The sequence below is a fragment of the Mobula birostris genome, chromosome 1, assembly GCF_030028105.1.
Source record: "Mobula birostris isolate sMobBir1 chromosome 1, sMobBir1.hap1, whole genome shotgun sequence".
In the NCBI taxonomy this organism is placed as follows: domain Eukaryota; kingdom Metazoa; phylum Chordata; class Chondrichthyes; order Myliobatiformes; family Myliobatidae; genus Mobula; species Mobula birostris.
Genome location: NC_092370.1, coordinates 72,662,819 through 72,682,395, shown reverse-complemented (window position 1 = coordinate 72,682,395; position 19,577 = coordinate 72,662,819). Strand labels below are relative to the sequence as shown.

The 19,577-nt window shown below is 43.7% G+C and overlaps 1 protein-coding gene across 1 annotated transcript in view; it reads left to right on the top strand.

Annotated features, from left to right (window-relative positions):
• sspo (SCO-spondin) overlaps positions 1-19,577 on the top strand; it is a 311,321-nt gene that overhangs the window by 183,747 nt on the left and 107,997 nt on the right. Inside the window, 4 exon segments of the mRNA XM_072245202.1 lie at positions 2,448-2,668; positions 7,829-7,867; positions 10,519-10,680; positions 12,729-12,935. Of these exon segments, the coding sequence (XP_072101303.1) occupies positions 2,448-2,668; positions 7,829-7,867; positions 10,519-10,680; positions 12,729-12,935 (629 nt within the window).

The window sequence follows — 19,577 nt, the reverse complement described above, 5'->3', positions numbered from 1 at the left end:
CCATAAATAGTTAAATAGTAATATGTAAATATGTAAATTGTGCCAGGAAATAAGTCTAGGACCAGCCTATTGGCTCAGGGTGTCTGATCCTCCAAGGGAGGAGTTGTAAAGTTTGATGGCCACAGGCAGGAATGACTTCCTATAACGCTCTGTGTTGCATCTTGGTGGAATGAGTCTCTGGCCATTATGTAGTACATTGTGTAGTGGATGGGAGACATTGTCCAAGATGGCAGGCAACTTGGACAGCATCCTCTTTTCAGACACCATCATCAGAGAGTCCAGTTCCATCCCCACAACATCACTGGCCTTATGAATGTGTTTGTTGATTCTGTTGGTGTCTGCTACCCTCAGCCTGCCGCCCCAGCACACAACAGCAAACATAATAGCACTGGCCACCACAGACTCGTAGAACATCCTCAGCATCGTCCGGCAGATGTTAAAGGACATTTGTGTACTCACTGCCCACAGGAGTAGTCCCAGAAGACCGAGGGTTCATGTTTTAAAAAAGGTAACTGGGATCATCCTGGGAATTATAGACCCAGTGGTGGGCAAACTATTGGAAAGGATTCTTAGCGGTAGGATTTACACTCATTTGGAGAAGCGTAGGCTGATTAGGAATAATGAAAATGACCTTGTGAGGTATAGGTCATGCCTTGCAAGCCTGAGGAAATGACAAAACAAATAGATGAAGATCGAGCGGTTGACGTGGATTTTAGTAAGGTGTTTGACTAGGTTCCCTTAGGTAGGACATGAAATTCAGGGAAACTTGGCTGTGCGAATTCAGAATTGACTTGCCCTCAGAAGGCAGGGCATGTAGTAGATGAACGTATTCTGAGTGCAGGTGAGTGACCAATGGTGTTCCGCAGGGATCTGTTATGGGATTCCTACTTCTAGAGATTTTTATGAACAACTTAGAAGAGGAAGCGGAAGGCTGGGTTGGTAAGTTTACAGAAGACATGAAGGGTAGTGGATAGAGTAGAAGGTTGTTGTAAATTTCAAAGGGTCATTGATAGAATGCAGAGTTGGGCTGGGAAGTGGCAGATGAAGTTCAATCCAAAGGTTCAAAAAAGTTCAAAGTACATTTATTATCGAAGTATGTATACATTATATATCCTTGAGATTCATCTAACAGACAGCCGTGAAACATAAGTGTGAAGTGATACATTGTGGAAGGTATAACTTGTAGGCAGAGTACAGGGTAGGATTCTTAGTGGAGGAACAGTGGAACCTTGGGATTCTGGTTCATAGATTCTCATAGTTGCCAATGTAAGGTGGTTAAGAAGGCATATGGCATGTCTTACTGAATTTAAGAGCCATGAGTTAATGTTACACCTCCATAAAACTCTAGATAGACCACGCTGGGAGTACTGTGTTCAGTTCTGGTTGCCTCATTATAAATTCAGGAGCCACTTTATTAGGTACAGCTGTACATCTGCTCATTAATGCAAATATTTAATCAGCTAATCATGTGGCAGCAACTCAATGCATAAAAGTATGCAGATATGGTCAAGGGATTTAGTTGTTGTTTAGACCAAACATCAGAATGGGGAAGAAATGTGGTCGAAGTAACTTTGACTGTGGAATGATTGTTGCTGCCAGATACAAACTGCTTATCTCCTGGGATTTTTAAGCAGACCCATCTCTAATGTTTACAGAGACTGGTGCAGAAACTTTAAAAAAAAAAATCCAGTGAGCGACAGTTCTGTGGGCAAAAAAGCTTTGTTACTGAGAGAGGTCAGAGGAGAATGCCAGACTAGTTCAAGCAGACAAAAAGGGACCAGTAACTCAAATAACCATGCATGACAATGTGGTGTGCGGAAGAGCATCTCTGAACGCATATGTTGAACCTTAAAGTGGATGGGCTACAGCAGTAGAAGACCAAGAACATACACTAGTGGCCATTTTATTAGATGCAGGAGATATGTAATAAAGTGGCCACTGAGTGTAGGAAGGATGTGGAAGCTTTAGAGAGGATGCAGAGTAGATTAACAGAATGCATCTGGAATGGAGAGCAATGATAATAGGTTGAGTGATTTTGAGATTTCCTCTTTGGAGTGAAGGAAAATGAGAGGTGACTTGATAGAGATATTAAAAGCTTGCTCTCTGGCGTCTGACATTTCATCCCAGGGAAAATTTCTGTCTACCTTAATTCTTAATTTAAATACCTTAGCCTCTGACACTCTAGGGAGAAAGGTATGTGAAAGAGTACGAGGTGAGTGTGCAAGGCTGGCGTATGATTGTATTAACTTGGTCGATATGGATGAGATAGGATGAAAAGCCTGATTCCATGCCGTATAACTCAGTTACACTTTGACTCTATGAATATGAGATGAGTGGGCCAGGTTAATGTACAGCTGTGCGATGAGTGTGCCAGGTTAATGTACAGTTGTGTGATGAGTATGCCAGGGTAACATATCATTGTGTGAACTGTCTTTGTTTCCTTCCAGCACTTGCAGCCACGGACGCCTGAATTGCTCGTTCACCTCCTGTGTCCTTGACGGACAATTTTCCACTTGGAGCCCTTGGACTTCCTGTTCCCGCAGTTGTGGGGGGATTGGGCACATGACCAGATCACGTGACTGCTCAAATCCAAAGCCAGCCAATGGGGGCAGAGACTGCGTCGGACCACGAATCGATGTCAAGTTTTGTCAGCCTGCGGAGTGTGAAGGTGAGTTTGTAGCTGATGGATGTGTCGAATCAATATGAGACCAGTAAGTGTGTGAGTCCTTGTGTGAAATTGGTGGATGTGAGATTGGTATGTGTATGTGTGAGAAATTGGTGAGCGTATGAACCTAGATGTGATTGGTGTACATGTGAGTGTGAGGTTGGTAAAGGTGTGAGTGTGAATACGTGAGGGCAACAGTGAGTTGGTGAGTATGAAAGTGTGAATGAGAATGTGTGAGTGTGAGAATGGTAAGTAGCTGAGACTTTGAGATGTAAAAGTGGCTGTGTTTGTGGAAAGGTCGACTGTTGTTATTTGTTTATTTCAGGAAAGAAGCAAACAGGTGATTTAATTGAGGTGTATAAAATTGTGAGGAAGGGAATTGTGGTGAATGAAAAGGATATGTTTCTTTCAGGAGCAATATTTCAATAGTGGACAGACTTTTTTGCAGAAATGTTAGATGGGAGTTTAGGAGAAAACAATTCATCCAAAGAGTTGTGGAGGTCAGGGTGCCACCTGAAAGAAAGGTGGAGGCTGGCTTCCTCCTTATTTAAAATGGGCCGAGGTGATAGCTCAGTTCAGTAACGTGACAGATCTGGCTGCTCAAGCCTGGGCATCAATAACATGTTGTGGACCATCTGCAGCAGAAATGCCCAGTACCACATCCTTGAACATCACGGCCTCCCTCCATGTTGCTGCTAAACCAGAGGGTCAACGAAGGGACAGGCATGCTGGGAGCAGCAACAAGGTTACCTAAAACTGAAAGACTGTGTGTCTGCTGAACAAAATCAGCATAAACAGAGCTAAGCAATCTTATAACCAATCAGAGCAGACCGAAGTTTTCAGACTTTTTGTGAGTGGAGCAGGTAACATCACCACCTTCAGTTATGGAAGACCTGGAAAGAGTTATAGAGCAGGGTGAAGCATTCACCTCCACATCCAGCCAAAGATGTGTCCATCTCACCTTCCTCATGAGATCCTCATGGTCACAGACAATTCCATTCAATCCAACAGAAAACAGCTGAAGCACTGGGCACAAAGAACACGGGACCAGATAAAATCCCAGCCAAGATATTGGAATATCTGCCCCAGAATGAGCCATGCCTCTGCCTGACTGTTCCTGTACAGATACAACACTGGCTTCTTCCCAACAATATGCCCATTAAAGCAGGAAAAGTGCACTCCAGCTAATAAGCACCCAGCCTTTAATCATCAGCATAGTGAAGAGGTCTCACCAAAATTCAGCTCAGCTTGGGCCAGGGTCACCTGGCTCCACAGCTTTATCTCAAACACGGTCTGATGAGCTAAACTCAAGGGTGAGGGAGAGTGGCTCCCCTCAACGTCAGACAGTATTAGAGTGTGTGATCTTGGGTCCCTGGTAAACCTGAAGCCAGAGGGGCTCGTGGGAAAAAGGCAGAACACAGAACAGTACAGCACAGGAACAGGAAGGCAGAAGTCCCCACTTGCTTCAAAAAGGCAGCAATTATACCAGTGTCTAAGAAGAATAATGTGAGCTGCCTTAATGACTATTGCATTCACATCTACAGTGATGAAAAGCTTTGAGAGGTTGTTCATGACTAGACTTGCTCCTGCCTCAACAAGGACCTGGATCCATTACAATTTGCCTATTGCCACATTAGGTCAATGGCTCTTCACACGGCCTTGGACCACCTGGACAATACAAACACCTATGTCAGGATGCTGTTCATTGACTATAGCTCAGCATTTAACACCATCATTCCCTCGCTCCTGATTGAGAAGTTACAGAACCTGGGCCTCTGTACTTCCCTCTGCAATTGGATCCTCGACTTCCTAACCGGAAGACCACAATCTGTGCAGATTGTTGATAACATATCCTCATTGATAATCAACTCTGGTGCACCTCGGGTGTGTGCTTAGCCCACTACTCTACTCTACTCTATACCCATGACTGTGTGGCTGGGTGCAGCTCAAATATGATCTATAAATTTGCTGACGATACAACCATTGTTGGTAGAATCTCAGGTGGTGATGAGAGGGTATACAGGAGTGAGATATGCCAACTAGTGGAGTGGTGTCGCAGCAACAACCTGGCACTCAACGTCAGTAAGATGAAAGAGCTGATTGTGGGCTTCAGGAAGGGTAAGACGAAGGAACACATACCAATCCTCATAGAGGGATCAGAAATGGAGAGAGTGAGCAGTTTCAAGTTCCTAGGTGTCAAGATCTCTGAGGATCTAACCTCGTCTCAACATATCGATGTAGTCATAAAGAAGGCAAGACAGCGACTATACTTCATTAGGAGTTTGAAGAGATTTGGTATGTCAACAAGTACACTCAAAAACGTATATAGATGTAGCGTGGAGAGCATTCTGACAGGCTGCATCACTGTTTGGTCTGGAGGGGCTACTGCACAGGACCGAAAGAAGCTGCAGTGGGTCATAACTTGAATTGGTTCCATCTTGAGTACTAGCCTACAAAGTAGCCAGGACATCTTCAAGGAGCAGTGTCTCAGAAAGGCAGCGTCCATTATTAAGGACTTCCAGCACCCAGGGCATGCCCTTTTCTCACTGTTACCATCGGGTAGGAGATACAGAAGCCTGAAGGTACACACTCAGTGTTTCAGGAACAACTTCTTCCCCTCTGCTATCCGATTCCTAAATGGACTGAATCCGTGAATACTACCTGACTTTTTAAATAAGTATTATTTCTGTTTTTGCACTATTTTAATCTATTTAATATATGTGTAAGGGGGTTTCGTCTTTTATGTTACTGCAGAGGCTAATTAAAATGGCTTCTTTGTTATGTTATACTTAGGAATGCTTCTTTCTTAAGTTAAACGCTGAGAAAGTCCTTCCCGCTAGCAGTTTGTTTTGTATTATCTATTGATATGAGGACGAATGAACCAATTGGGATAGTTGTTATGTTTTTGGTGTATTTGAAGATACTGTATGCGCGGGGTTTTGGGGCAGAAGACGGGGGACAGGGACAGAGGATGAACCAGGTGCTGTGAGTCCGCTAACGGGGTCGGACCCCGAGGAGGGCGTTCGGCGAGGAGATGAGACGGACTCGTGTAGAGCGTCTGGTCGACCACCGTTGTTGGTCCCAGGCAGCCAGTTGAGGTGGTCCGAGGGGTCGAAGGAAAGAGAAGAAGGGTCTTGAGCTCCAATTGTTTGTGCATGAAGAAATTGAACTTTGATAAGTGTGGCGCCTTTTATTTTCCTTTTATATTTTATTCTCTATTAATTATATAGTTCCAGTAATATCTATAAACTGTAAATCATTTAATCATATCTGGTGTATTGTCTGTTATTTGGGCGGGGTGGGGTACATCACACAGCATCCACACAAACTAATTACCCAGTTTGGTGGGGCCGAGGGCTGTTTTTCTAGACGGCAGTGAGCCGAGCGACCCTGAGGGTGGCTGGGGGGTGGGGGGGCAGCTACATATGTATACTGAATATTTATTTATTTTCTTCTTCTATATTGTGTATGGCATTGAACTGCTGCTGCTAAGTTAGCAAATTTCAAGACACATGCTGGTGATAATAAACCTGATTTTGATTCTGAAGTGCCTAACCAAACTAATCCCTTCTGCCAACACATTGTCTATATCCTTTCATTTCCTACACAATCGTGTGTCTATTTGAAAGCCTCTTGAATGTCTCCATCATACTCGCCTCCACCAGCACCCCAGGCAGCCATTCCCAGTTTGTGGGTAAAAAAAAAAACAACAACTTGCCTGCACTTCTCCTTTGAATTTGAAGTGATATTTCATAGGAAATTGGATGCAGTTATTGTCAGACATTCATTGTAGCCCGAGGACAAGTTTGTCCAAGTGTCCACCTTCAGCAGCTTCACCAATGACCTTCCTTTCATCGTGTTCAATTCTTTTGGTATGCTCAGCAAATGATGTCACCTTTGCAGCAAGACTGTCAACGTTCAGGCTCAGGTGTCGAGTCCCAATTTGCACCATGAAAGTGTCAAGATACCTTCTCTATTGTAATCATCTATTACATGATTACGTCTCCGTTGTAACCAGATGTAATCATCTGGCATTACATTCATCAATATTTCCATCAGCCATTTCATTGCCCATTACCCAGCATCAACATTTTGGGGATCACTATTAACCAGAGGTTCAGATTGGTCATGTAGATCTGTAGCAACCAGAAGTAATCAGCGAAGTGGTATACTGCAGTGTGTGACACCATCCCATTACCTTTCCACCACCCACAGGCACAGACCAGGAGCATGATGGAACACACCCTTTTTGACTGCACAACTCCCAACAATTCTATAGAAACTCAATGGCATTCAGGACAAAGCAAACTATGATAACCCCGTCCAAGATGTAAGCACTGTTGGTATATAGTGGCTACAGTAATACACATCACTTACTCACTTACTTGGCTGCTCCAACAGCCCTTTTAAACATCCATCTCTGTCACCTTCTATAAAGGGCATCTGGCACTGGAAAACATTACTACCTACAGCCTCCCTCGGAATCAAACACCACCCTGACTTGGAAATACACTTTATCACTGGTTTATCTTTATCATTGAATCTAAATGCTGGAACTCCTTCCCCAACAACACAGTAAGAGCATGTTCAGCAGAGCTGTAGTGGTTCAAGGAGGACTCTTATTCCCACCTACACAGGAGCAAGTAAGAATGGACAATGAATGCTGCATTTTTAATGATGCCCTGATCTGAAAAAAACATGAATTAAGTATATTACTATAAGGGTAGGGATCAAGTGTGGTGGATTAGCTTACATAGTCTTACAGCATGCATGGATGTAATGGATAGGTTCTTGATTAGTCAGGGTGTCAAAGGTTATGGTGAAATGACAGAAGAATAGGGTTGAGGGGAATAATAAATCAGCCATGATAGACTCAATTTGCCAAATAGCCTAATTCTGCTCTTATGACTTATGGTCTAATGCAGGGGTCCTAACCAACCTTTTATGTGCCACGGACCCCGAACATTAACTGAGGGGTCTGTAGACCCCAGATTGGGAACCTCTGGTGTAATGGAACAAATAGCCTTCTCTGAATTGTAAATTTAAATGTTAGGCTTCAGTGAAAGGCCAGCCAGACCTAGACTCCAACCCTGGCCCTGGGCTGAGGATGAGGTTAATGAGTTACTTGCCTTGGAACCTGCTAATCATCTTTTTCTCTTTCAGTGCCCATACCAACAATGGAACCTCCTGACAGTGGGCCAGGTAAGAAGAAACCTCATCCTTTCATCTCTGACACTTCCCTCCCTCACTTCTCTCAACTCCCTCCCTCCCTCACTGTCTCTCGTTCTGTCCACCCTTAGACAGTGGCACCATGGAGGCACCAGAGAGCTAGTTATCCAGAGGCCCAGTGTATGTATGTGGAGTGCATATCTCATCACACTGGCATTTAATACTGGCTGTGAAACTACAGAACACTGAAATCCATTCTATAAGGACATCAGTCACCTTGGTCTAGTGCGGACTATGTGGAATTTCAGACCCACACTGATATGGCTGGCTCTTAATTATCCTCTGAAATGGGCCATCAAGACATTCAGTTTGAGGAAGACATTTCAGAGATGGGCGTTATTACTGGCTCATCTATATCAGTGAGTCACAGAGAGACTCGGAGAATCAAACAAGATAGAAATAGGCCCTCCCTGTAGTTCCTGATAACCTCCACCATCTATGACACTTCCTGTTTTAGTATTGTCTGCAAAGCGTACTGTAGGTTTAGTTATTGAGAAATTTTCTCTCCATGCTCTTCCTCCCTCACTCTCTCCCTGTTCTTTCCTCCTCCTGCTCCTCCTTTGACCAACTTGTGGTTGTAAAACAGAGAGCTAGGGATACAGTCAAAATCAAAGGCATGTACACAGACAGGTACACAGTTCATTGAAGCTGGTGACATAGGTAGACGTGGTGAAAAAGGCATTCAGCGTGCTTGCCTCCATTGTTCAGAATACTGAGTTACAAGGGTTAGCATGGCCGTTTTGCCATGCTGTATAGCTCTGGGACTCTGCCCATTAGAGTTCAAAATTTGGTTCTGTGAAAGTGCTGGAACAGGTAGTGAAGGCCTTCCTTATCAGTGAGGGCATTGAGTGGAAAAGTTGGAAGGTCATGATACTTTTGTACAGGCTGCAATTGGAGTATTGTGTTTGGTTTTAGACATCCTGCTATAGGAAAGAAGTTATGAAATTGGAAAGAGTGCAGCGATGATTTGCAAGGATGCTGCATAACTTGAGGTAGTGTTATAGACAGAGGTTGGTCGGGCTAGATCTTCATTACATACAGTGTAGGAGACTGAGAGGTGATGATCATTTTATACACCTGCAGGAGGGGCATAGGTCATAGTCATACTTTATTGATCCCGAGGGAAATTGGGTTTTGTTACAGTTGCACCAACCTAGAATAGAGTATAGATATAGCAATATAAAAACCATAAATAATTAAATAATAATATGTAAATTATGCCAGGAAATAAGTCCAGGACCAGCATATTGACTCAGGGTGTCTGACCCTCCAAGGGAGGAGTTGTAAAGTTTGATGGGCACAGGAAAGAAAGTAAATGTAATTTTTTTCCCAGGATTGGGAAGTCAAGAACTAGAGAGCATCAGTTTAAGGTGAGAATGGGAAGATTTGGAAATCTTAGAAGCAACTTTTTTTATGTCAAGGTTGGTACATAGGTATGTAGAATGAGCTGCCAGAGGAACTGGTTGAAGCAGGTACAATAGCCCAGACATTCTCTCTTCTCTCTTCTCCCATCAGACAAAAGATACAAAAGTCTGAAAGCATGTGCCACCAGACCTGAGGACAGCTTCTACCCCCACTATTATGAGACTATTGAATGGTTCCCTAGTATGATATGATGGACTCTTGACCTCACCATCTACCTTGCTATGATGTTGCACGTTATTGTCCCACCTGCACTGCATTTTCTCTGCAGCTGTTACAGGTTATTCTGCCTTCCGTTACCATTATACCTTGTTCTACCTTAATGCACCGTGCAATGTTTTTTATCTGTATGAGCAGTATGTAAGAGCTTTTCACTGTATCTCAGTACATATGACAATAATAAGCCAATTTCAATTCCAATTCCATCTTTCAAAAGGTACATGGATTGGAAAGTTTTAGGAAGATGTGGACTGAGCAGAGGCAAATGGCTAGCTTAAGTAGGAATCTTGATGCGTGTGAACCAGTTGGGCCGAAGGGCCTGTTTCTTTGCTGGTGACTCTATCTGACAGGCACACTGATTCCTGTGTGGTACTGCTCCATGTTCTATCTCTCTCTCATTCCCTTCTAATTCTTACTTGTTCTTTCCCTCTCTGTAATTCTCCTTCTCTCTCAGTGTCATTGTCTCTCATTCACACAACTGTTTATTTCTTTCACTCTTTCCCTCAATCACACTATTTTTATTTCCTATTTCACAATTGCACCATTTCTCTCTCCATCCACTATTTAATTCTGTCTCATTTCTCTTTCATAGTCCATCTCATTCACTTCCTCCTTGTGACTTGCTCGTTCTTTTTTCTTTTTTTTTTGGCGTGTGCCTGCGTGCGTGCGTGTGTCCATGATGATCTCTTTTCATGGCTTTTACAAGGCGCGGAGTGTGCGAGAGAGAGAGGGACACTGTGTGGCGCGCTGCTCCTCACACAGACATTTTCGCAGTATTTTCCCTTTATTTTACGAGGTCGAGTTGCAATCTCGACACTCAACCCGGCACAGATGGAAAACGCACTCGGGAGCAGCCCCAACTGGATTCGAACCCGGGAACCTCCATTCCAGAGTCCAGCGCTGATGTCATTGCGCCACCAGCGGTCCAACTCGGTCTTTTTCAGACGTTCAATCTCTCTCGTTTTCTCTCTTCTTCTCTCTAGATTCCGAAGGATTTTCTCCCTGGGCTCCATGGACTCGTTGCTCCAGGAATTGTTCTGACTCTGAGTTCCCCAGCATGAAGAGCCGCACCCGTTCCTGCCGTCGCCGGAACTGCACTGGGGAAACTTTCCAGGAACGCCCCTGCAATCTGCCCCAGTGCACAAGTAATGCTGTGTGGGGTTGGGTGGGTTCTGGCTGGATGGGGGTGAGGAAGCAAGGAGGGAAGAGTGAGTTAGGGTGAAGGTGATGTGAAAGTTTCAGCTGGGGGGATAATATTGTGGTGAGAGAGTGGGTAGAAGTATTGGTGGGAAGCTTGATGGAGGGTGGGATTTTCTGCTCAGGAGGGTTACTGGCTGAGGAAGAGTGAGGTTGTGTTTATGAGTTCATGGACCATTTGGAAATCTGATGGCAGAAGGAAGAAACTTCATAAAGTGTGAGTGTGGTTCTTCATGCTCCTGTAGTAATGAGAAGAGGGCATGTCCTGGATGAAGAGGGTTGTAATGATAGAGGCTGCCTTCTTGATGCACCACCTTTAGAAGATGTCCTCGATGGTAGGGAGGCTTGTGTCCATGATGAAGCTGGCTGAGTCTACAATCCTTTGCAGCCTCTACCATACGATGTAGCAGATAGCCATTGTCATTTCCATGCTGCGGGTGTCAAAACAAGAAGATGTATGTTTATGGTGAGAGGGTAGGAGCTTTAAAGGAAATCTGAGAGACCATAACACAAAGCAGAATTAGGCTATTTGGCCCATTGAGTTTTCTCCACCATTTTATCATGGCTGATCCAGTTTCCTCTCAAGCTCAATCACTTGCCTTCTCCTCACATCTCTTCATGCCCTGACCATTCAAGAAGCTATCAACATCTGCCTTAAACATACTTAAAGACTTGGCCTCCACAGCTGCCTGTGGCAAAGAATTTCACCGATTCACCACCCTCTGGTTAAAGAAATTCCCCCCCCATCTGCGTTCTAAAAGGATACCTCTCTATTTTGAGGCTGTGTCCTCTGGTCTGAAACTCTCTAACCATAGGAAACATCCTCTCCACATCCACTGTATCAAGGTCTTTCACCAATTGATGGATTTCAATTAGGTCACCCCTCATTCTTCTGAATTCTACTGAATACAGACCCAGAGCCATCAGACACTCTTCATATGACAAGCCATTCAATCCTGGAATCATCTTCATGAACCTCCTTTGAACCCTCTCCAGTTTCAGCACCTCCTTTCTAAGATAAGGGGCCCAAATCTACTCTCGATACTCCGCGAGGCCTCACCAGTGCTTTTTAAAGTTCCAACAATGCATCCTTGCTTTTCTATTCTAGTCCTCTTGAAATGAATGCTAACATTGCATTTGCCTTCCTCACCACAGACTCAACCAGCAAATTAACCTTTAAGGAACTCTGCACAAGGACTCCCAAGTCCCTTTGCATCTCAATTATTTTGTACTTTCATTTAGAAAATAGTCAACCCTTTCACTACTTCTACAAAAGAAGTATGGTTTTATACAGAGTGGTTGATACAGAGTGGAATCAGATGTAGTCACTAGGTTAGACAGGCAGTTAAGTAGGCAGGGTTTGGGACTATACAGACCTAATGCAGGTATATGTACTGTGGACTAGCAAAAAGATTAGCATGGATCTGATGAGCCAAAGGGCCAGCTTATGTGCCTTATAAATATCTGCATGTGGACTGGATGATAAAGAAAGTGTGCCTCATACTTGACACAAGAGATTCTGCAGATGCAGAACAATATACTCAAAATGCTGAAGGAACCCAGCAGGTCGGGCAGTATCAATGGAGGGAAGTAATGATGAGATGACTGTTTATTTCTCTCCATAGATTTTGCCTGTCATGCTGAGTTCCTGCAACATTTTGTGTGTGTGTGTGTGTGTTGTACGGCATTCTTGCCTTCATCAGATGGGCATTGAGTATAAAATAGCAAAGTAAGTGAAACTGTATAAAACTTTGGAACATACTTGGAACAGAGAGGTCAGGGTTGATGGGTAAAGGCTCTGAATGGAGATGTTCAGCAAAGGGATCACTCAGCCTGTGTTTGGTCTCTTTGTTTAAGAGACTCTGTCCAACCAATGATACAGCAACAGCCTATTCAGTTCCTAGTTCTTGTTACATAGAAGTAAGGTGAATTCCCCTCAGTCTTGTCAGGGTTGACTGTGTGATGTAAATAATCTAATACTTTTCTTGCTCAGCAGATGAGACAGAATGTTCTGGTGACAATTGTACCAGGAACTGCAGCTGGAACATGTGGTCAGAATGGAGTCAATGTTCACGTAGCTGTGGTGTCGGCCAACAGCATCGTCTCCGGACTTACAATGCTCCAAGGTTGGGTGGTCAGTGGTGCAAGGAAATCTTGACAGGAAATCTGGAAATACGTTTCTGTAACATAAAGGCTTGCAGAGGTGAGTTGTCAAAGTAGAAACAAATCATTCAAAACATGAACTCTTTCTGAATGTCCCACGTAGTGAAGACTTAGAATCCAGGGGAGAGACAGATTGGTTCAAAATCAGCCTGGTGACAGGGAGCAAAGGGTAATGGAGTTATTGTAACTGTTGCCAGTAGGGCTCTATAGTGCTCAGAGACCGGAGATAAAAGATTAGATTTATTGAACACATGTACATCAGAACATCGAAACATATGTGTCATTTGTGTCAAAGACTAACACAGCCTGAGGATGCCTCGGGGGCAGCCCGCAAGTGTTGCCATGCTTCTGGCACCAACGAAGTATGTCCATCACTCAACCCTAACCGTACATCTTTGGAATGTAGGAGGAAAGCGGAGCGCCCAGAAGAAATCCACACAATACAAACTCCTTACAGACAGCGGTGGGAATTGAACCACAATTGGTGGTCACTGGCACTGTGAAGCATTGAGCTAACTGCTATGTAACCGTGCCGACCAGCTGGTGGTATTGCTGTTAATAGTTTGTAGTTGTGAGAAAAGACCTTTTGTGGCAGAGAAAGCTGTGGGAGGACAACAGAGTTGAGTAAGCTACGCCATGGGGGTTGGAGTCAAGGCAGATCAAAATGGGGGCTGGGGGCAAGGTCCAGACTGTGGGTCAAGAACAGAGGGCTGAAGCTGGGTCAAATTGTGATGGAGGGGAAGGAGCATGGGGGGGGGGTAGGGTAAGGGTCATGGGGAGGTCAGCTGTAGTAGGAGGAGGGAGAGAAGTGAGTGCAATGGAGGGGTAGAGGATATGAGAAGATGGGCTGAGGAAGAAGATGGTGCAGTGGAGGAGGTAGAGGGTACAGGGGAGAGTGGAGGGGGAGAAGATGCAGTGGAGGACATAGGGAGTGCAGGGGGAAGTGGAGGGGGAGATGAGTAAGGTGGTTAAAGGAGTGTAGGGAAAGGGGGGGCTGCGGTGGAGGTGAGCAGACACTATGACAGAGTAGAGAGGAGAGGAGAAAGAGATCCTGCCCATTTATGGGATGCAAGTGATCATTGTGTTCATACTTGTGTTAATGTCACCTCCCAGTGTTTGGCCCATAACTCTGTCACCATCGTCTTTGAGAACTTATCCAGGTCCTTGTTCAATTAGATTTCTGAATCCACCACACTTTCACACAAGAGGCCCCACTGCTGAATGAGAGAATTGACTTCTCATTTTCCCACTACTCCTCCTGCTGTTAGATCCATATCGCCTGGTTACTGATCCCTCTTCCCCAGGTCAAGGCCTCAGATCATTTCTTACACCAGAACTGTATTTCTCCTCAGTCAGTTGTGTGTGTTGCTCGGATTTCCAGCATCTGCAGATTTTCCTCAGTCTCCGTGGTTTTAAAGAAAACAGTCACAGCCTGGACCACCTCTCTGTACGTCATGGTTCTACAAGCCTCTGCAGCCTCTGAAGATGCTGCAACCTCCTTACAGTGTCGTGACCAGAAATGTAACAGTGTTCCGGGTTACAAAGTGGGGCTTGAATCAACAACCTTCTCACTCCAAATTACAGTGCAGACTGACTTCAGCTTCTCGTTCTCATGCCATTTTACTGTCAAATAGCTGTTTTGTGTCACCTTATCCTGAAACCATCTGTGCTAGTAAACCACTATACATAGATTGCCTCCAATTCTGAATGCTTACTCCAACATTAATCCTTCTTCCTTAAGGGTCTAATCTAAATAAGCTATGACCAATGGGGCAAATTATTACCACAAAGTCCGCAATGCGCTAGCTACTTCTTCCTTAGTTACTCATTCCCCTTGCAAAAATACAAAGCTCCATTTATCTTCCTAATTATTTTCTTGCACTTTCCTCGTAAACTTTTGCCTCTTGTGGGGCCCCCAGCTCTCTCTAATGACAGCATTCATTAGTCACAACTTAAATAACTTTCTGCTTCTCTATTCTTCCCAGCAGGGTGTCTAACTTCACATTTTTCAACATGTTCCATTTGCTGTTTCTTCTTGTTAACTTAATTGACTGGAATAGTATTTCATGCTTTGTTAATATTTGAAACATGCACGGTATATGATTGGGTTCCCTGAAAAAGGTTCATGGAATTTGGTATCAATCTGTGTGAGTTCTGTGGTGACTTGTTGAATAGCCATCCATGCGGTGTCTGGTGGGGTCACGTGAGGAGGCCATAGCCACTACGTTACTACTACGCTGACCACCGGAGGTGAGCCAAAGCACTGTCAATGTCCCATGATGTTGACCTGGGCTCAGCACATCTTGGCCACTAATATCTCAGATGTTGTTGCCCAGGAACTTGAAGCTGCTCACCCTTTGCTCGAATTTGAATTAGAATCAGAATCAGCTTTACTATTACTGCCATACTGTATGCTGTGAAATTGGCAATTTTTCAGCAGTGATACATAATAATAACAAAAAACTGTAAATTACAATAAGCTGTATATATTTTATAAAATTAATAGTGCAAAAAGAGAGAAAAAAGAGCGAGGTAGTGTTCATGGGTTCATTATCCATTAAGAAATCTGTTTCTGAAATGTTGAGTGTGTGTCTTCAGGCTCCTGTACATCCTCCTTCATTGTAGGGGTGAGAAGGGGGCACATGCTGGGTGATTGGGGGGGGGGGTCCTTAATGATGGATGCCTCTATTTTGCGGCATTGCCTTTTGAAATGATGCCGGGGAGGTTCGTACCCAGGACTGAGCTGGATGAGTTTCCCTCTTGTGTGTTTTAAGTCACTATCATTTCCCTAGTCCCCATTATTAATTGCAAGTCTCGGCTTTTAAGGAACTAATATGCTCCTTTCCCTGTGTTTGTAGAAGCTCTTGTACTATGGTTGTATTCTCCTTATCTTATTCAGCCTGATTCTAATATCGTCAGTTATTCATCTGGGATGGATCTGAATGCAGCTCTATGTTCTATCTGTCTCTGTTCTATGGGAATGACTCCATCTGTACTTGAGACATTTCCTCCTTTGTTCCACCAGAATCTTAACACTCAGGTTTTGCTTTAGCCATGTCCCAACTTTTCCAGTTAGAGCCAGCCCTCCCTCCTGTCGTTAGGAATTTCCATTTCAGACTGCACTTTGCCCTACTGTACTTCCAGTTTAAATCACCTAATCTGTTGATCACATTTAGACCATAAGATACAGGAGCAGAAGTAAACCGTTCGGCCCGTCGAGTCTGCTTCGCCATTCAATCATGGGCTGATCCAATTCTTCCAGTCATCCCCATTCCCCTGCCTTCTCCCCGTACCTTCATGCCCTGGCTAATCAAGAACCTATCTATCTCTGCCTTAAATGCACGCAATGACCTGGCCTCCACAGCCGCTCATGGCAACAAATTCCACAGATTTACCACCCTCTGACTAAAGTAATTTCTCTGCATCTCTGTTTTAAATGGAAGTTCTTCAATCCTGATATTGTGCCCTCTTGAACTAGATTCCCCTACTATGGGAAATAACTTTGCCATATCTAATCTGTTCAGGCCTTTCAACATTCAGAATGTTTCTAAGAGATCCCCCCTCATTCTCCTGAACTCCAGGGAATACAACCCAAGAGCTGTCAGACGTCCCTCATACGATAACCCATTCATTCCTGGAATCATTCACGTGAATCTTCTCTGAACCTTTTCCAATATGAGTATATCCTTTCTAAAATAAGGAACCCAAAACTGCTCACAATACTCCAAGTGTGGTCTCATGAGCCTCAACATCACATCCCTGCTCTTATATTCTATACCTCTAGAAATGAATACCACCATTGCATTCGCTGCCTTCACCACTGACTCAACCTGGAGGTTAACCTTTAGGGTATCCTGCACAAGGACTCCCATGACCCTTTGCATCTCTGCATTTTGAATTCTCTTCCCATCTAGATAATAGTCTACCTGTTTATTTCTTCCACCAAAGTTCATGACCGTACATTTTCCAATATTGTATTTCATTTGCCACCTCTTTGCCCATTCTCCTAAACTATCTAAGTCTCCCTGCAGGCTCACTGTTTCCTCAACACTACCCGCTTCTCCGCCTATCTTTATATCATCAGCAAATTTAGCCACAAATCCATTAATCCCATAGTCCAAATCATTGACATACATTTGCCATATGGTAATTACAGCACAGAAACAGGCCATCTTGGCCCTTCTAGTCCATGCTGAACTCTTACTCTCACCTAGTCCCACCGACCTGCACTCAGCCCATAACCCTCCATTCCTTTCCTGTCCATATATCTGTCCAATTTAACTTTAAACGACAACATCGAACCTGCCTCAACCACTTCTGCTGGAAGCTCATTCCACACAGCTACCACTCTCTGAGTAAAGAAGTTCCCCCTAAACTTTTGCCCTTTAACTCTCAACTCATGTCCTCTTGTTTGAATCTCCCCCACTCTCAATGGAAAACGCCTATCCACGTCAACTCTATCTATCCCCCTCATAATTTTAAACACCTCTATCAAGTCCCCTCTCAACCTTCTACATTCCAAAGATTAAAGACCCAACTTGTTCAACCTTTCTCTGTAACTTAGGTGATGAAACCCAGGTAACATTCTAGTAAATCTTCTCCGTACTCTCTCTATTTTGTTGACATCTTTCCTATAATTCGGTGACCAAAACTGTACACAATACTCGAAATTTGGCCTCACCAATTCCTTATTACATATTAATATTACATCCCAACTCCTCTACTCTGCTCTGATTTATAAAGGCCAGCATACCAAAAACTTTCTTCACCACCCTATCCACATGAGATTCCACCTTCAGTTCTACAGCATTCTTCAATGCCCTACCATTTACCATGTATATCCTATTTTGATTAGTCCTACCAAAATGTAGCACCTCACATTTATCAGCATTATACTCCATCTGCCATCTTTCAGCCCACTCTTCTAACTGGCCTAAATCTCTCTGCAAGCTATGAAAACCTACTTCATTATCCACAACTCCACCTATCTTAGTATCATCTGCATACTTACTCATCCAATTTACCACCCCATCATCCAGATCATTAATGTATATGACAAATAACATTGGGCCGAGTACAGATCCCTGAGGCCCACCACTAGTCACCGGCCTCCAATCTGACAAACAGTTATCCACTACCACTCTCTGGCATCTCCCATCCAGCCACTGCTGAATCCATTTTACTACTTCAATATTAATACCTAACGATTGAACCTTTCTAACCAACCTTCCATGTGGGACCTTGTCAAAGGCCTTACTGAAGTCCATATAGACAACATCCACCGCTTTACCCTCGTCAACTTTCCTAGTAACCTCTTCAAAAAAATTCAATAAGATTTGTCAAAAATGACCTTGCACGCACAAATCCATGTTGACTGTTCCTAATCAGACCCTGTCTATCCAGATAATTATATATACCATCTCTAAGGATACTTTCCATCAATTTACCCACCACTGACATCAAACTCACAGGCCGATAATTGCTAGGTTTATTCTTAGAACTCTTTTTAAACAATGGAACAACATGAGCAATACACCAATCCTCCGGCACCATCCCTGTTTCTAATGACATTTGAAATATTTCTGTTAGAGCCCCAGCTATTTCCACACTAACTTCCCTCAAGGTCCTAGGCAATATCCCGTCAGGACCCGCAGACTTATCCACTTTTATATTCCTTAAAGTGCCAGTACTTCCTCTTCTTTAATCGTCATTGTTTCCATAACTACCCGACTTGTTTCCCTTAGCTTACACAATTCACTATCCTTCTCCTTAGTGAATACTGATGAAAAGAAATTGTTCAGAATCTCCCCCATTTCTTTTGGCTCCACACATAGCTGTCCACTCTGATTCTCCAAAGCAACCTCATATCTTCGTTTCGCTTTTCTAATTTCTTTCTTAAGGTTCTTTTTACATTCTTTATATTCCTCAAGCACCTCATTTACTCCATGCTGCCTATATTTATTGTAGATATCTCTCTTTTTTCGAACCAAGTTTCTAATATCCCTTGAAAACCATAGCTCTCTCAGACTTTTAACCTTTCCCTTCAACTTAACGGGAATATAAAGATTCTGTACTCTCAAAATTTCACCTTTAAATGACCTCCATTTCTCTATAACATTTTTCCCATAAAACAAATTGTCCCAATCCACTCCTTCTAAATCCTTCCGCATCTCCTCAAAATTAGCCTTTCTCCAATCAAAAATCTCAACCTTGGGTCTAGACCTATCCTTCTCCATAATTATATTGAAACTAATGGCATTGTGATCACTGGACCCGAAGTTCTCCCCAACACAAACCTCCGTTACCTAGCCTATCTCATTCCCTAACAGGAGATCCAACACTGCCCCTTCTCTCGCCACTCTTAGCCACTTGGTATTCTTAGAGCCAGGTCTAACAATACTTCCTTCCTTTTTCCTGCCTTCCTGTGCCCTTGATAGTTCTGTCACCCCTTGCAAATTCCCTCTTCTATCACCCTCTCTCTGTTTGATGACCCTGTAGAATGATGGTGCAAAGCTATTTACTTATTCAACTGGATCATGTCCATATTTCATCGATCTCCCACTGCTATTACATTATCCTCAATCAGTAAAGTCACTTTCCTGCCTTTTCCCCTTTCTTATCCTTTCTGAACAACTTTCATCCAGAAACATTAAGGGAGCAGCTCTGTCCTTTCTGATTGATC